The following is a 16984-nucleotide window of genomic DNA, read 5'->3' on the forward strand; positions in this document are numbered from 1 at the left end:
AACCTAAAACCACAATCCCTACAACTATCAGACAAAAGTACAGCTGTGCGTTATTTTTGTAGTTACTAAAATTAAACTAATTTTATTACATGGATGCATGTTAGGCACACTCTGCTCTGATGCTTATGTTGAAGACAGTATTTAGAGATCACATCTTTATTATATCAACGGCATTTTGCTGGCCAGAATAATGATTTCCTGCTTATTGATGTTTACTTAAAATCAGTATATCACTAAATAGTGTCTTTAAGTGCAAAACAATTAGGCTCTGAACTGCCTCTAATGTGGTAGTACTGGGTAGACTGTGTATGGTGTGAAGCCAGTCAAGCATGGCTCGGAAGCACAGGCCAGGGTGAGCCGAAATTGCCAAGGCACAGAAAGATAGACAATAAGAAAACTGAGGCCAACAAATTGAAAAAGCTTGTGATGAGAACTACACTCACTCAGATTGCCGTAGGAGGACACAAAAAAATGTACACACAGCACATCTCATAGATGAAATATTGTTCAGAGAGGATGAAGGCAAAATACTGGGACAAACAGAAGCCACAGGAGTGTCTCAGCCACAGAAACCACCGGTTTAGTCAGCACCGGAGCAAGACAGTACATTGTTAATTCAGAATTAAGCTTAACACATCTGAACCAAAGACCAAAAAGGCAAATGACAGGGAAAACCACTTATGAAGGAGAAAAGAAAACATGTTTCATCTACATGTAAGACAGTATAATTTCATAATCATGTGTAAAATATTTTAAGTAATAGCAAAGATACCGTGGTACTAGACTGAAAATCACACAGGTACAGGCCATAGACTGGGGAAGAAGGGTAACAGGCCGAGACACTGCTTGCTATTATCATCAATGACCACGATATTTAAGAAAAGAAAATGAATCTTAGGATAAAAGTGAGTCTTGAGATAAATCCAAACGATCACTGTTCCTAAGCCAACAGGTGAGCTACATGGTAAGAGAGCCACAGCTCTCCTGAATCATTCTTGACCATGTAGTGACTACAGACTGACTCTGGGTTCTTGGTGTTGTCTTTCTTATTCTGGTGATAGGTTCAAAATTACTTTCCTCACGTGAGTGTGTGAGGGCAGCAGACGATGCATCCGATACTCTGAAGCCGGAATTTCAATTGCTGGACACTGAGCCTGGGTTCTCCGTGAGAGTCCCACCTGCTAAGGTGTTTCTCTTGTCTCAAATTCAAGGAGCTCAGATATTCCCACACTTCCTTGTCATTGTTATGTCAGCGACTCGACATTTCAAGACAGTGCAAAACCTTTAGTTTCTAGGATTACTTTATTCTAAAGGAAGAAAATTTAGAAAGCAGACTTGGACAATCTTTAGCTAATTAAGCAAATGTTAGCACTACCCGAAACATAAAGTAATTAGCATTCATAATTTCTTCTACAGTCCATACTTAAAGAGTTCATGTGGAATTGTTTCCAAATGGCTGGCTAAGTACCTACCTTGTGGCTGTCGGCTGGGATGGTATATCTGGAGGTCGAATGGCTGTGCACTGGTCTTCTGAATCACACTGACATTCTGTCCTGTCCACTTGTTGGCTTTGGCCAGTGTGTTGGTCCTCCAGTCTGTCCAGTACACCTCACTCCCATACAAAGACACAGCAAAGGGATGTGACAAATACTCGTGTCCTCGGATGATTTCTATCATGTTTGTTCCATCATAGAAGGCTGAATAAATAGCATCTGACCTAGAGAAAGGTCAGTACATCAATGATTTATCATCAATGATTTATCAAGGCCACTGAGGAGATCAGTGATTTTGTTATGCAAACTAAACAAATGTTAGTTAAAATATTTCTATGGACCTATATTTAATATTTCTCAAAACAAAACCAAATTCTGATCTCTACATATTATACCCATATATTAAGAGACTTAGCAATATAGTTAAGAAGCTGGAGAAATTAAATGAAGACACAGGAACATATTTTTTTTTACCTGGCATCTGTCCAAACTATTCTTCTCTCAAAGTGGTCCACAGTTAGTCCATTAGGCCATGCTCCAGTTTTCATGTCTTTATAGATGGTTTTTCTCCCAGCACCACTCATGGAAGCAGATTCAATGCGAGGAAAATTGGCATCCCAGTCGGTCCAGAAAAGAATTCTGAAGAAAAAGAAATAATGCTATTTTTTTCACTCTTTCATAAAAAACCATTAAAATATATTCGAGGACATATACAAAATGCTCAACACTTATTTCTTTTTTTTTTAACACTTATTTCTTGGTTTGCTTTAAGATGAGACTTGTTTAAAGAGAGTATTATTTTGAGTAAAAATACTATGTAGAATAATTCTAATAAGGAATAATACATGAAAGTGTAAAAAACACACAAGTTCTAAAAATGTATTGTACTAATTAGAACATGGAACGAAGTTTCATTACTATGAGGCTGGTTCACTCCAGTTAAGTAGTTAGAGAATAAAATGGTGCAGGCCTGGACCTAACAATTTATCTCTGGTGATCTTTAGCATGAACCTGGGAAAGAAGAGCCTAAAATGAGGTGGCCTGCACTCTCATGCAATGGCCAACTTTATTTGGAGTACCAGATAATTTATACTCTAACGGTTAAGGATAGTCAAATGAGTAAGCTGTCCAAGCACAGGAACAAGCCACAAGTGACACAAAGATGGTTTTCCATAGAGTCACATGCGTAACAACACTGTTACACTGCAGAGGAACAGGAAGACACGTTCCAAGAACAACTCCATGTTTTGAAGAGACTGGGGTCACTAGAATTTCGTCATCTTAGAATTGTTTCACAAGCACTCAGGATTCTCACCGGACCCCTTTCTTGGGTTGTATTCTGACAGTAAACATTTCTTGACCTTCTCTGTGTTGAGTCTAACATCCTAACATATTAACAAAATACTATTGGAATGTATTTACTTAGCAAAAATATAGTTTTCCACCAATCAAATTTAAGACTGGGGTCAGGTAACATCTAGAGCAGAGTTCTGCCTATCTTGATCAACATGCCTAATTGATTATGCCCTCTAATAGATTTGGAAGTGTCTTGACTTGTGGCTTTTTTGTTCTTTACTATGAAATGCTTGTGAATGATCGCTCACATTTGGTCCCAGAATAAACCATCTTTTATTCCCTTTATGAAGAAAACTTTTTTGTTTGTTTGTTCATTTGTTTTTGTTTATTTTTCTGTTGCATGTTTGTTTGTTGTTTTGAAGGGCATATCTTCGGATTCACTTGAAAAGGCCCTATAAATATTCAAATAGGCTTTTAATAGAAAGCAAAGGACAAAAAAGAATAATGTGGCATTCTAACATAGGTAACCTATGTTTTCATTATTAAAGTGTGTGTGTGTGTGTGTCTGTGTGTGTTTCTTCTATAGTGTGTACTGTGATACTAAACTTCCATCCATTTTAGTGGGAACCTTTAGTCACTTTCTAAAGAAGAGTATGTTCTAAAAATAGTTGACTTAAAAGTGTTCTTCCCCTTGCCACAACACAGTTAACACAACTGACATTCACGGTTGATTTCATGGAACATTGTTTCATACAATTCTCAGTACTCTTTTGTGAGGTTTACAGGGCAGTAGTATAACAACATCATTTTTTTGTGTTCCTTTTTTAAATGGTAAAAGTGGGTTAGCATTTCAATGATTGTATTAGTTTCTCAAGGACAGGCAGGATCTTATTTTGTATAATACAGAAAAGTTCAGCCACGGTTGCTTTTAAAAGAGAAACTATGGGCTACATTTCTGTAGTTTCCCCATTCATGGATAAGTCTGTTTTCAGATTAAGCTGGGTAATAGACCGTGAACCACCTGGACCATTATAGGCCAATCTGTCAAGTCAAGTTGAAAAAAGGTGAAAAGGAAAAGATCTTTGCAAAGAACAGGTTCTCTTTGTCCTTTAAAGCTAGCAATGGATAGACATTTCAGTAATTTAGAGTATTTTCCCAGGAAACGTAAAACCTTTGCCTCAATAGTGTTCACAATGGCTGGTTCTACTTTGGTCAATGTGGTCCGCATAGTAGATATCAATTACTAGGACACCTGAAATGTAAATGTGAACAATGGAGAAGGAAGCAAGCTGTCCTAGAGGGACCCAGAAGGAGCGGGGGGGGGGGGGAGGGGAATGAAGGTCAAGACCATTGGACGACGCTATACGTTCAAAATACTGGTCATTCCCCAGTAAGAAACTTGCCCTCACATCTTCCTAGGTTTCATATGTTCATATATTCCTTCAGGGCACTTTAGCTATAAGTTCAACTTGAAATGGAATGAGGGAATAATTTGCCTCTTCCCTAAGAGCCAAATGACAATCTTAAAACTGCTTATTACTTAAGAATCTGAGTAGAAACCCCGAACCCTAGCAATGTGCGATGAAGGCAGATATATTATAATGTACAGAGAAGGTCAGTGGTCATGTGCTAGGGAAGCAACGTGCATGGGAAGACACTACTATTACGTGCCATCAGTAAAATATGTCAGAAAGACTCCCTGTCTACAGGAAGTTCATGTGAGACAAATATGTTTCATAGAGCTTATGTTATGTCATTTATTTTTATTTTGTTTTGTTTCCTTTGACATGCTGAGCAAAGTGACTAGTGGCAAGCTTTTCTTTTCATTTGTTATTGGAAACAAAATGTATACCATTCCTCATCAATTTTCCCTTTCCATGTATTTGAGTCCCTGAAGGTGGTATATAAACAAAGCCAGCACACAGGCATCCATTTACTCAACAGGCATTGGGTACCTTCCTATACTCCAGGAGATGTGACAGACTTCAGTCTTTGAAGTAAATTTTCTTGCCATGAGAAAGCTTTTGATGTAATAGCGAATATAAAATTATCTATTCAAGTCATATTTCTCAACCAATCCAGAAAAATTGTCATGAGATAAAAAGTTTCAAAATAAGTTTAAATTCTTTTGGAGCTTTTATCAATACAGGCTCAAATTTTCCTCATATTTTATGAAAGCTTTGAGAAATAAATGCCAATGTCTCTTTTATATAACAATAAAATGATAAGCTAAGTTATATAATTTTATTTTACATTGTTGGGTTTCCTGGTTCATTTGACTTTGCATCATGTTTGTGTATGTGGGCATGAGTATGTACCTTCCTTTGAATGTGCTGTATGTGCTAGTGTGTTTGTGCTATATATACAATATGTGTATCTGTGCATATATGTGTATGTGTGTTTGTGCAGTATATTCTCAGTATATGTGCATGAGTTTGTGTTGTGTATCCTGTGTATAAGTATAAATGTATGTATATATGTATGTGTGTGTATTTTCATTGTATATGCTATGTGTGTGCTGTATATGTTGTATGTGTGAGTTGGTGCATGTATGTGCTTGTGTTGTATATGCTACCTGTGTGCTTATTCTTGTATTTAGTCTATGATACAAAATATCTAATATTTAAAATAATCTCAGAAGTTTTCAGTAAAATATCCAATATAGTTGGTACTATTTAAACACTTGTATTAACATGAACATTTAATTGTTGTACATTAAGGTGGTGAAATGAAATCATATTATAACTATTCCACTATTTTTATGTTTTGTTTTTCGAGACAGGGTTTCTCTGTGTAGCCCTGGCTGTCCTGGAGTCGCTTTGTAGACCAGGCTGGCCTTGAACTCACAACGATCCACCTGCCTCTGCTTCCCGAGTGCTGGGATTAAAGACGTGTGCCACCACACCCAGCAACTATTCCATTATTTTACTTAAAAATTTTAAAGTAAAAATACTCTCAAATCTTCTAGTTAGTTCTTACAGGAGTAGGAAGTGATAGTCTCATCTGTTCTTCCTTCATTTATGCCAGAAACAGTTTGAGACATGTTATTTCCTACCATGTTTTATTTATATTTTTTAATTACCTGATTAATGCTATGATTACATTAATTAACCTTCAATGTCATACTGGAACTTAGTGGTAGAAAGCATCCTTTCTTGGAGGACTTGTACAGGTCCTGCTGTACGTGGACCTCTTGGAGTTCTACAGGTTCTGTGGCATACAGGCTCGACCTCTCTATCACATTAGGCTCTCATAGGAACACTCCAGTCACTGAAATACTGTTCGGTATTTTAGTTAATATGCGAGTCCTTTGTGTTTCATTTCCTTCTTTTCAAGTTGGATATTATGCAAAGCAATGGACACCAATAAGTTTCCTTGCCTTTCTGTATGTACAATGCATAGGCCATGATATCCCTCTCAACTTGACTGACTTTACACATAGTCTCCAAAACTTCTTTTTCCTGTTTGTGTTTGTCCCTCTCTTACAATCTGTTCCTTGGGAAGCAGTCTCATTTTCCTTCTCATGATGGTGTGCACACTACAAATGCATCTTGATCCAACATATCACTTATTATTATGCAGGGTGATTTATTGTTTGTACAGCTTAGCTGTGAGTGATGAGTGGTAGCTTTCTATCAATAGGGGTCAAAGTAGGAACCATGAGCTGGAAGCATAGTGCGTAGACCTGGGATAAAGTCACCCGTCAGCTTGTACTTGGGGAGCAGACTGCCTTCCTCAGTTAAGTTCACAGATCTTTTCAGGTAAGGTGTTATCACTGTAGCTAAGGTAGAAGGTGTGCATCACATTCTGTAGGCTAGAGAATACAGCTCTGGCCTAAAAGAAACATTACCTCTTAATCCACTGACCCCAGCACTTCCAAGTTTGAAAACTAACCAAAATCCAGGGTTTCAAGTGAAATTCCCCAATAGTTGAAGTATTGTGAAGGATTCAAAACATATCTTAAACCCCATAGAAGACAAACACTCTTTTTGAATTTGTTAATTTATTATCTCTTCTGCAGGCAAGCTGTTCACCCTTTAAATGTAGTATCTAAGCTGGGTAATAGAAAAAGACCTCCTGATCCAATGACTTTCAAGGCCTTGCGAGAGAATACAGCAGGGCCCAAGTACGGGGTGGGAGCACACAACAAAATCAAGGGCCAGGGGCAACTTTTCTCGTCTATACCCCATTCAGCTTCCTCTTGGCTCACACCACTCTGGCATGATTCTTGAACTTTAAATTTAAGATATAAAGCCAAACATAGTCCTTTTAAAATGCTTTGTATTTTAGACCTTCAGTCTACAAACTCCATACCAGAGCAATAAGTAATGCACAGAATTCAAAGGTGTTCTCTCATGTTGGCTAAATATTTCTTTTCCAAATGTAAGCCCTCACATTCAAAAGATAAAGCTGAAAATTTTAAGAGGTCACAAATTTGGTTTTCCCAGACAGCAAGTGACAGGGCAGGAATTAGAATTCATAGCTTCTAAATCTGGTGTTTTTCTTCTGTTGCGTAAAAAATGAATATACAAGGGACAAGCCAGGCAACAGTCCGAGCCATTCAACATTTAACATTGTTTTCCAGAATCGGGTCCTTTTTATTCTCAAAACTTCCCAATACTCAGCATCTTATAGCTAGACTACTTTAAGCCTATTTCAATTTTCTTTTCAATTGACTCTAAGAACACACAATATAAATAAAAGGAGAGGTGGTTAACATCTGTGGCTATTCAGAACAAAGACTGCCCCTGGGGTTTATAGCCATTAGAATAAATTATAGTATCTCTGGGGCAGAGCAAAGAGAAATTCATTAAATGACTGCTTTGGAAAAGTGCTGCAATTCCTTCCAATAGTGTTTCCTGCCCATATTTAATAGAAAAATATATTCTGTGTCAGAAAATATCTGATTAAGGAACTCTTTAACCAAACCTTTGGCTAGTGTGCTCACACTTGCTGCTATGCAACTATGCTGGTCTACACAGGCACATAGACATAAATATATGAGTGTATTAAACAAGCATTTTACCTACTCAGAACAGTAAATTGGAGAAGCTCTTCTGACGAGGAGAATCTATAAAAGGTAAAGCTTCCTACCCGTATCTTGGGTCCAGTGCAATGGCCCTGGGATGTTCCATGGCTCCTGCTATCAGTGTAGCTCTCAGAGAACCATCAAGTTTAGACACTTCAATTTGGTCCAGATTGCTGTCTATCCAGTATATGTTGCCTGCTATCCAATCAACTGTCAGGCCTTCTGGGGTTGCCAAGCCGTGTTCTACAACCACTTCTATGGCAGTGACACCTGTGGGAAAAAAAAAAAAGGAAGCCAATGTGTACAGCCATTATAAGAAGGCACAGCAGATAAGCCCACTTGTCAATCACAACCTAAAGTTTTGAAGGTCCTAGGAGAAAATGGAACCTTAACAGAGAACACCGATGCCAATATTTATAGTGCCTGAGCTTCCTTACCAGAAGTTTCCACTCTCACAAACCCATCCAGAACTTTTGCAAAACACTGAGGTGATAGCAGTACAAAACAGTTACTTCTTTTTTTAATTATTAATTTATTCATATTACATCTCAATGGTTATCCCATCCCTTGTATCCTCCCATTTCTCCCTCCCTCCCATTTTCCCCTACTCCCCTTCCCTATGACTGTGACTGAGAGGGACTTCCTCCCCCTGTATATGCTCATAGGGTATCAAGTCTCTTTGTTTGGGGCTTTCCTGGCAGAATAAGAGACTTATTAAAACAATAAATTATGGTGGGCAAAATTTAGTTAAAAGCCTGGATTTCAAAAGGAGAAAGAAGTAAAGAAAAAAAGACTACCTGGATCAACATGCATTGTGTATAACAACCACCCCTACTTTCTTTGGATAAACATCATAGATTATCTCACCATTTTCATATACAGTCTTAGCAAACTTAAGCCCAAACTCACGCTCATCCTCTTCCCTGGCCCATAGATGGGTAGCAGGTCAGAAAGATGCAGTTAATTGGGAAAGTTGTTAGCATGGGCTATATGAAAATCAGCAGTTGGGTAATGTCTGTCAGATTTTTTATTTGTCTACTCTTAAGTTTTTTTTTTCAAAACTCAAAATGAAGCAAGCAAGAAAAACAAATTAAAAAAACCCCAATCATTTTACAACCCTCTTCTAATGTTATTCTTCATGACATTGTCAGTAAGTTTCCTTTATACACTTTAAGAAGTTAACAGACCTGTTCTCTAAATTTACAATTTTTATTCATTAAATGAACATAAAACCAGGAGATTTTTTTTATATTTTAAGTACGTTGCGTTTAACAATACTAATTTAGAAATTGCAATGGTGATTTCAAGAGAAATTAGTAATTTGATAGCTGTTACAATGGCAAAGCCACATAGAACAACATTTATAAGGCAAGCACTATACAGCTTTATCTACAACAATATAGATTCTTCAATAGACAAGAGAAGTAAGTTTAATTATGGCAAAAATGAGGTTCATATATTTGAAAAAAATATTTTTTAATTATGTTGAAATGTGCTAACTAAATAAAAATTAGCTACTTTAACTCTGTTATCAAATTACTAGTATGTAGAGTCAAGCGTTTCTTTTCCTCATAAGAGACAAATTTTCTTCTCCACACATTTTGGAAAATTCAAAAAAAGACAATAGATGAGTAGTCTGGTTCTGATCACTTCTGTCCCCTAGAACATCTTTATCTATGTACGTAGTCCTGTGTATTTACACTATACACATGCACATACACATACACTCAGAGAGAAGGAAAGAGAGATAGAGAGATAGTGAGAGATAGAGACAGAGAGAGAGACAGATATATATATAGAGACAGACAGAGAGAGAGAGACAGACACAGAGAGAGAGAGAGACAGAGAGAGAGAGACAGAGATAGAGAGACAGAGAGAGAGAGAGAGGAGAGAGAACTCATAGTGAAAAATTAACCAATATCTTTTCTGGTGCTATATGTATTGTTATTCAAAACTAACTCCCTCTTTCGCTGAAATCACAGTACACATACCTCCACTCTCTGAAAGCTTGCCCCTGTATATTCTGTCCTCCACAACATCTGTCCAATAAAGTAAACTTTGATTGAAGTGAAAATCAAGTGCTATGGTGTTTCTTAATCCAGGAACAAGTAGGCTGTAGTCTCCTTTATGCAGATCAATTCTTCGAATTTCATGGCGTATAGAGAAGATGATGAATGCCTCAAAGGAATCTGTAATTAAATGTATTTTTGTATAATTAAGAAAATATTTTATTCTGTATAAGTTAAATAAAATGTTCAAATTAAAACTCAATTTATTAACTTTCTGGTTGAATCTGAGGCTCACTCTATTAAGAGGAAACCATATCAGTCATTGTTAAAATTGCCTTGAACTTATAGCCAGATAGCTCTTAAGTCCATGGTAAGTACCTGAATATATTATTTTGTTGAATGGACACCATAAAATGACTTATAATGATTACTGGTATAAGCACAGGACAGAGATTCTTCCAATTTCCATAAGAGAAGCCCTGACTTGTATTAGCAATTAACACATAGATCTCACAAAAAAAAAATTGGCAATGAGTAGAGAATAAGATATTATAGAGTGGTCAGCCATAAATAGAATGGCTATATCCCACCCTTACCCACAAGGTTCAGGGATCATTGCAGAAGAGGGGTCAGAAAGATTATATGAGTCCCATGTAATTAATAAAATCAAGAGAAAAGTGTTTACCGGACAAAGACACAACAGGGCAATTGAGCATATGAACACAAAGCAATTCTGACAGCATGTGCAAGACTACAACAAGCTCCAACCAGAAAAATACCAGCATAGTGGAAGAAAATTAGGCATGACACTCTGCTGCTAGTTGAGGCAAAGGAGAGTGAGTTATCTTTAAAGATGTAGCCACTGGTAGTAGAATGCATGCCAAAACTAGTTCCATTCCCACGACTAGCTGGACAATACAAATTGAACTTGAAGAGGAAAGAAGGAAGGAAGGAAGGAAGGAAGGAAGGAAGGAAAGATAACCATTCAATAATACGAACAGCCTAGACAGTGTTCCTTCCAGAAGACTAACATCAAAGAAAATAGAAAGCAATAATTTGAGCATCAATAGGAACAAGCATAAAATGAGCTCATAGAAAGAAAACAAAGCTATAATCCCTGAAAGAAAAAATACCACTCATTTAAAAAACAGCAACGAAAATCAATGACATAATGACTTCAAACCATATACACTTTTCAGAAATAACTTTAAACATTAACTGCTTCAAATTTCCAAGACAAAGGCTGAGAAAATGCATCAAGAAATAAAATCTATCTACCTTTTGTCTACCAGAGACACATCACTGCTTTAAAGATACACACTGCCTTTAAATAAAATAGGCAAAAATACCCCAATCAAATGGTACTAAAATGCCAGCAGATATATCAATATTTGACAAAGAACCTTCAAACTAAAACTAAAGAAAAGAGATGAAAACACTTTGTTCTAATGAAGGAATCAGTTAACTATGACTACACAATTATTCTAATATATAAGCACCAAACTTTGGTGTGCCCAAATCCATTAAGAAAAATACTACTGGCGTCACCTGTGCCATGAGCTCTATCTTATGGGCCATGGCTCTGCAAAGCTTCCTGAGGAGGCCTGCGAGGACTCAGGAACATGCAGGTTAGACTCCCCCCCTCCCCCCGCCAATCCACCTGGAAGACGGCCATTAGAGGTGAGCAGTTTGCTGTTCCCTGAGTTCCACTGTCAGGCCCAGGGCTCTGCCTGCCTTTTTGAGGAGTCTTTCAGGCATCAGGACTACCAAGCCAACACCAGGGAAAACCAAATGACTAAAGGCCAGTATAAGAACATAATCAACACGAGCCTGGGCAACATGGTACCACCAGAGCCAAGATGTCCTACTCCAGCAAGCCATGGTTATCCAAACACAGCTGAAGCACAAGAAACAACCTGAAATCCAATCATATAAAGATGATAGAGGCCTTTAAAAAGAAAATGAACAAATCCCTTAAGGAACTGCAGGATAATATAGTCAAATAGCTGAATGAAATGAATAAAACTGTTCAATACCTGCAAACAGAAACAGAGGTAATGAAGAAAACACAGACAGAGGGAATCATGGAGATAAAAAACCTAGGCAGAGCAGAAGAGGCATTATAGACACAAGCAACTCCAAATAATTACAAGAGACAGACAGGATAATCCCAGATATAGAAGATACCACTGAAGAAATCCATATATTGGTCAAAGAATATGTTATGTCTAAAAAGTCCTTGAGACAAAACATCTAAGATATGTGTTCCTTAGAATAAAAGGAACACAAGCTAGTGAAAGACCTGTATGGCAAGAGCTTTAAGTTTTGGAAGAAAGAAATTGAAGAAAATACTAGAAGATGAGAAGATCTTTCAAGTTCATGGATCGGTAAATTAGCATAGTAAAAATGGCCACCTTACCAAAAGCAATGTATTCAATGCAGTTCCCATCAAAACTCTACCATCATTCTTTACAGACACCGAAACAGCAATTCTCACCTTCATATGGAAGAAAGAAAAAAACCCAGCATAGCTAAAACATTTACTTTAAAGACTATCTATGGGTATCATCATCCATGATTTTAGTGTGAACTACAGAGCAATAGTAATAAAAATTGCATGATCTTGACATAAAAAAGACAAGTTGATCACTGGGATCAAACTGAAGACCCATAAATAAATCCATAAACCTGTGGATATCTTATTTTTGACCTAGAAGCTAAAATCATTCAATGGAAAAAAGAAAGCATCTTTAACAAATGATGCTGGTCTAACCAAATGTCTGCATGTAGAGGAATGAAAATAGATCCATCTTTATCACCCTGCCCAAAACTCATGCCCCAGTGGATCAAAGACCTCAACATAAAACCAGATACAGTTTATTTTATAGAGGAAAAGATGGGGAATCTCCTTGAATACAGTGGTCCTGGAGACAACGTCCTAAACAGAATACCCACAGCTTAGGTGCTAAGATCAACAATTAACAAATGAAACTTTGTATCCAGAGCTCAAGAAAGAATTCTCAACAGAGGAATCTCTAATGGCCAAGAAGCACTTGTAAAGCTCAAGGTCCTTAGTCATTAGGTGAATGCAAATCAAAATGATTTGGAGATTCCATCTAATACCTGTCAGAATGGCTAAGATAAAAAACACAAGTGACAGTGTAAGCTGTCAAGGATGTGGAACAAGGGGAAGACTCCTCCATTGCTGGAGGGAGTGTAAACTTATGCGACTACTTTGGGTATTAATTTGTCAGTTACTTAGTTAATGGGTAATAGTCGTACTTCAAGACCCAGTTATGATCTTAGCCATTCTGATGGGTGTAATATGGAATCTCAGTGTCGTTTTGATTTGCATTTCCCTGATGACTAACAAGGCTGAGCATTTCTTTAAGTGTTTCTCAGCCATTTAATATTCCTCTGTTGAGAATTCTTTGTTTAGTTCTGAGCCCCATTTCTCAATTGAGTTATTTGGTTTGGTGGTATTTAATTTCTTGAGTTTTTGTATTTTTTGGATATTAGGCCTTTGTCAGATGAAAGGTTGGTGAAGATCTTTTCCCAGTCTGTAGGCTCTCATGTTATTCTGTTGACAGTATCTCCTGCACCCATCAAAATGGCTAAACTCAAAAACTCAAGTGACACCACATGTTGGCGAGGATGTGGAGAAAGAGGAACACTCCTTCATTGCTGGTGGGAATGCAAACTAGTACAACCACTTTGGAAATCTATCTGGCATTTTCTCAGAAAAATAGGGCTTCCTCAAGACCTAGCTATTCCACTCTATAGAATATACCCAGAAAATGCTCTCCCACACAACAGGGACATATGCTCAACCAAGTTCATAACTGCCTTATTCATAATAGCCAGAACATGGAAACAGCCTAAGTGTCCCTCAGTAGAAGAACGGATAAAGAAACTGTGGTACATTTACACTATGGAATACTATTCAGCTATTAAAAACAAGAAATTCCTGAAATTTTTGTACAAATGGATTGAACTAGAAATTATCATAATGAGTGAGTTCACCCAGAAGCAAAAAGAGTCAAATAGTATATACTCACTTATATCAAGATACTAGCCCAAGGGGCATGTCCCATGAAAGTCTTCACTTACCAGGAAAGTGGGTGAGAGGGGAGGACATCCTACTGGGACTTTAGGTGAGAGAAGCATGGGAGAATGGGGAAACAGAAGGATTCAGAGGGTCCTGAAAACCTACAAGAAGAACATTATGACAGGCAGATCTGGGCCCTGGGGTCCTGCTCAAACTATGGCACTAGCCAAGGACAATATAGGGAGTAAACTTCAAACTCCTACCCAGATCTAGCCAATGGACAGGACATTCTCCACAGTTGAGTGGAGAATGGAGTCTGACTTTCACATGAACTCTGGTGCCCCGAATTTGACCATGTCTCCTGAATGGGGAGACCTGGTGGCACTCAGAGGAAGGATAACAGGTCACTAAGAAGACACTTGATACCCTATGAACATACACAGAGGGAGGAAATCCCCCTCAGTCACAGACATAGGGGAAGGGAGTAGGGGGAAAGTGTAAGGGAAAGACGAATGGGAAGATACAAGGGATGGGCTAACAATTGAGATGTAATATGAATAAACTAATAAAATATTTTTAAAAAGACCCAGTTATACAATTTGTGGACATATACCCAAAAGAAGCTTCACCATACCAAAGGACACTTGCTGAACCATTAATAGTAGCTTTCTTCATAATAGCCGAAAACTGGAAACAACCTAGATGTCCCTCAACTGAAGAACAGATAAAGAAAATGTGGTGCATTTATACAGTAGACTTTACTCAGGTGTTAAAAATAAGCTTTCCTTAGTTAATTTATTTGTTTATTTTATACCTGACTAATGAATAAAACTAGAAAATAACCCAGAACCAGAAATACATAAATGGTATGTGTAAACATACATGCATACATATAGACATACATACATACACACGTATATACATACATACATACACATATACATCGTGTGTCAATTATTAATAGAGAATTTGTTAGAAGCTTGAAATTTTCATGAAAACATCATGCTAATACTAAAGATTTAAAGAAAAATTTTTCTATCACTTGGCAACCAGTCAAGGAAATTATAAGAAAATTTCCTACTTGTTCTTTGTATAATCAAACTCTATTGCCTGCTGAAAGTATACCTAGGAGTACCAAAAGAAATGGAATCTGGCAGATGGATGTGACTCATTTTACAAAATTTTGAATAGTAATATTTGTACACATAGCATTGATACATACTCAGGGATTCAACTGGGAACTTCTTGGAATTGTGAAAAATCTAAATCTGTAATGATATATTTATTGGAAATACTGGAAATTATGAGAATAACTGCATAAATTAACACTGGTAATGCAACTGAATATGTCCCCAGTAAAATGAGGCAATTCTGTGCATATTATAATATAAAGCACAGTATGAGTATAACACAATCTTTCAGGACAAGCAGTTGTAGAAAGAACTAATCACCCTTTAAAATAAATGCTTATAAGACAAAAAAGAAGAGGAGACACCTCCTAGGGATAGATTAAATAATACTTTGTTAACATTAAATTTTATGAATGGTAATAAAAAAAGGAGCAACAGCAGCCAAGAGACACTGGGTTATAGAAAAAAAGCAAAAAACAAAACAAAATGGTTGAATTAAATCAACCTGTATACTATAAGGAGGTGCTAACATAAGAACGGAAACTTGCAATAGTTTTGTATTGGTGATGTGATTTTGTTTATGTTTCTACTGGGAATAAAAAGATATGGGATCTGCAATTGTTCTGGGTCTCTGAGTAAATTAATAAAATAAAACTTAAAAAAAGAAAAAAATAAATTAATATATATATCCATAAAAAAAAAGATATGGGAACCGTAAGTACTTATGTGGACTAGAATGGAGCAGTAAAGTTCTCCTGAAATCTCGTCCACTGATCTGAAAACTGTACACACTGAAATCCCCATATGCAGATGGTGGAATGTTTAAAGGATGCAGCCATTTTGTGAAGCAGTTGGTTGTTTTTCAAATTTTTAAATATTTCCATATTTAGTTACCACAGGAACTAGCGATTATAAACCTACTTATACACTGAAGACAATTATGAATGCATGTCAACTCAAGACATTTATATGAATATTCATATAAGCATTATTTATTCATAATAACTTCCCAAAGGGGAGTAATCCACTTACCCATCAAGTGGTGAACAACTATGCATTGTTGTATTGAACAACCATACAATAGATATTTTTCATCAATAAACAAAGCAGGCACTGATGTATGCCAAGTGGAACAAGCGTATCATCAAAGCACAAATAATGTCTCATTCTATTTCTGAAAATGTCTAGAACAGACAAATCTATAGAGGCAGAAAATAGATAAGGAGTTGTAAGTGTGTGAGGTAGGTATATTAATAGAAATGACTCTTGAGGAGCCTGAGTTTTGTTTTAGGGTCAAAGAAAATATTGACATCTTAGAAGATAGTAATGGGTGCATGTAAATGCACATTATTAAATGGTCAATTTCATGGTTAAAATATTGTGTCTAAAGTTACTTGTTACTAAAAACGTTAAATTTTTTTTGTTAAATTTTATTAACCTTAAAAACTGCTTAATATTCATACCCGACCTCACACAGATTCAATGTGTCTAGCACCTGCATTTTTACTGTGTGGACTTAACAATTCTAACAACTTTTATAAAGCTGCAAATGCAGCCTTCCAGCAAGTCATACTGTTTCTTCTAAATGTACTCGTGTCCAGTGACAAGAACCTGGAACTCATCTATTGTGCGGCTACCTCCTCAGCAATCCCTGAAAGAAGGTTTTCCACATGGTGTGTGGTGTATATTCACACTCCTTGGAAATATTTGATAATAATGAAGTAACTCACCCAGCTGAAGAGGCATACACATTTGAACAAATAGCTCAGCTGTGCATACTCACTGTATACACCACTGAGAAGAACTTCATAGCCCTTGTATATGAAAAAATTGTGTGTAGTATGCTGTATATCAGTTAGGAGGAATAAGCATAACAATAAAAATAACACAAAACCTTAAAATTCTCTTAGAGAATAAAAACACTAATTTCAGATGACTACATAGTACATAATTCATTAAATTCCAAAGCCACAAATAAT

The 16984-nt window shown here is 36.8% G+C and overlaps 1 protein-coding gene across 5 annotated transcripts in view; it reads right to left on the reverse strand.

The window, feature by feature from the left end:
- LRP1B (LDL receptor related protein 1B) overlaps positions 1–16984 on the reverse strand; it is a 1938012-nt gene that overhangs the window by 608121 nt on the left and 1312907 nt on the right. For all 5 annotated transcript variants that reach the window (XM_084800259.1, XM_084800256.1, XM_084800258.1 and 2 more), the window contains 4 exons: positions 9810–10007; positions 7884–8088; positions 1968–2132; positions 1473–1717 (listed from right to left, as the gene is read on the reverse strand). In XM_084800259.1, the coding sequence (XP_084656385.1) occupies positions 1473–1717; positions 1968–2132; positions 7884–8088; positions 9810–10007 (813 nt within the window). The remainder of the gene's footprint in view (positions 1–1472; positions 1718–1967; positions 2133–7883; positions 8089–9809; positions 10008–16984) is intronic.

This window comes from Acomys minous (assembly GCF_964271855.1).
Source record: "Acomys minous genome assembly, chromosome: 10".
NCBI classification, from domain to species: domain Eukaryota; kingdom Metazoa; phylum Chordata; class Mammalia; order Rodentia; family Muridae; genus Acomys; species Acomys minous.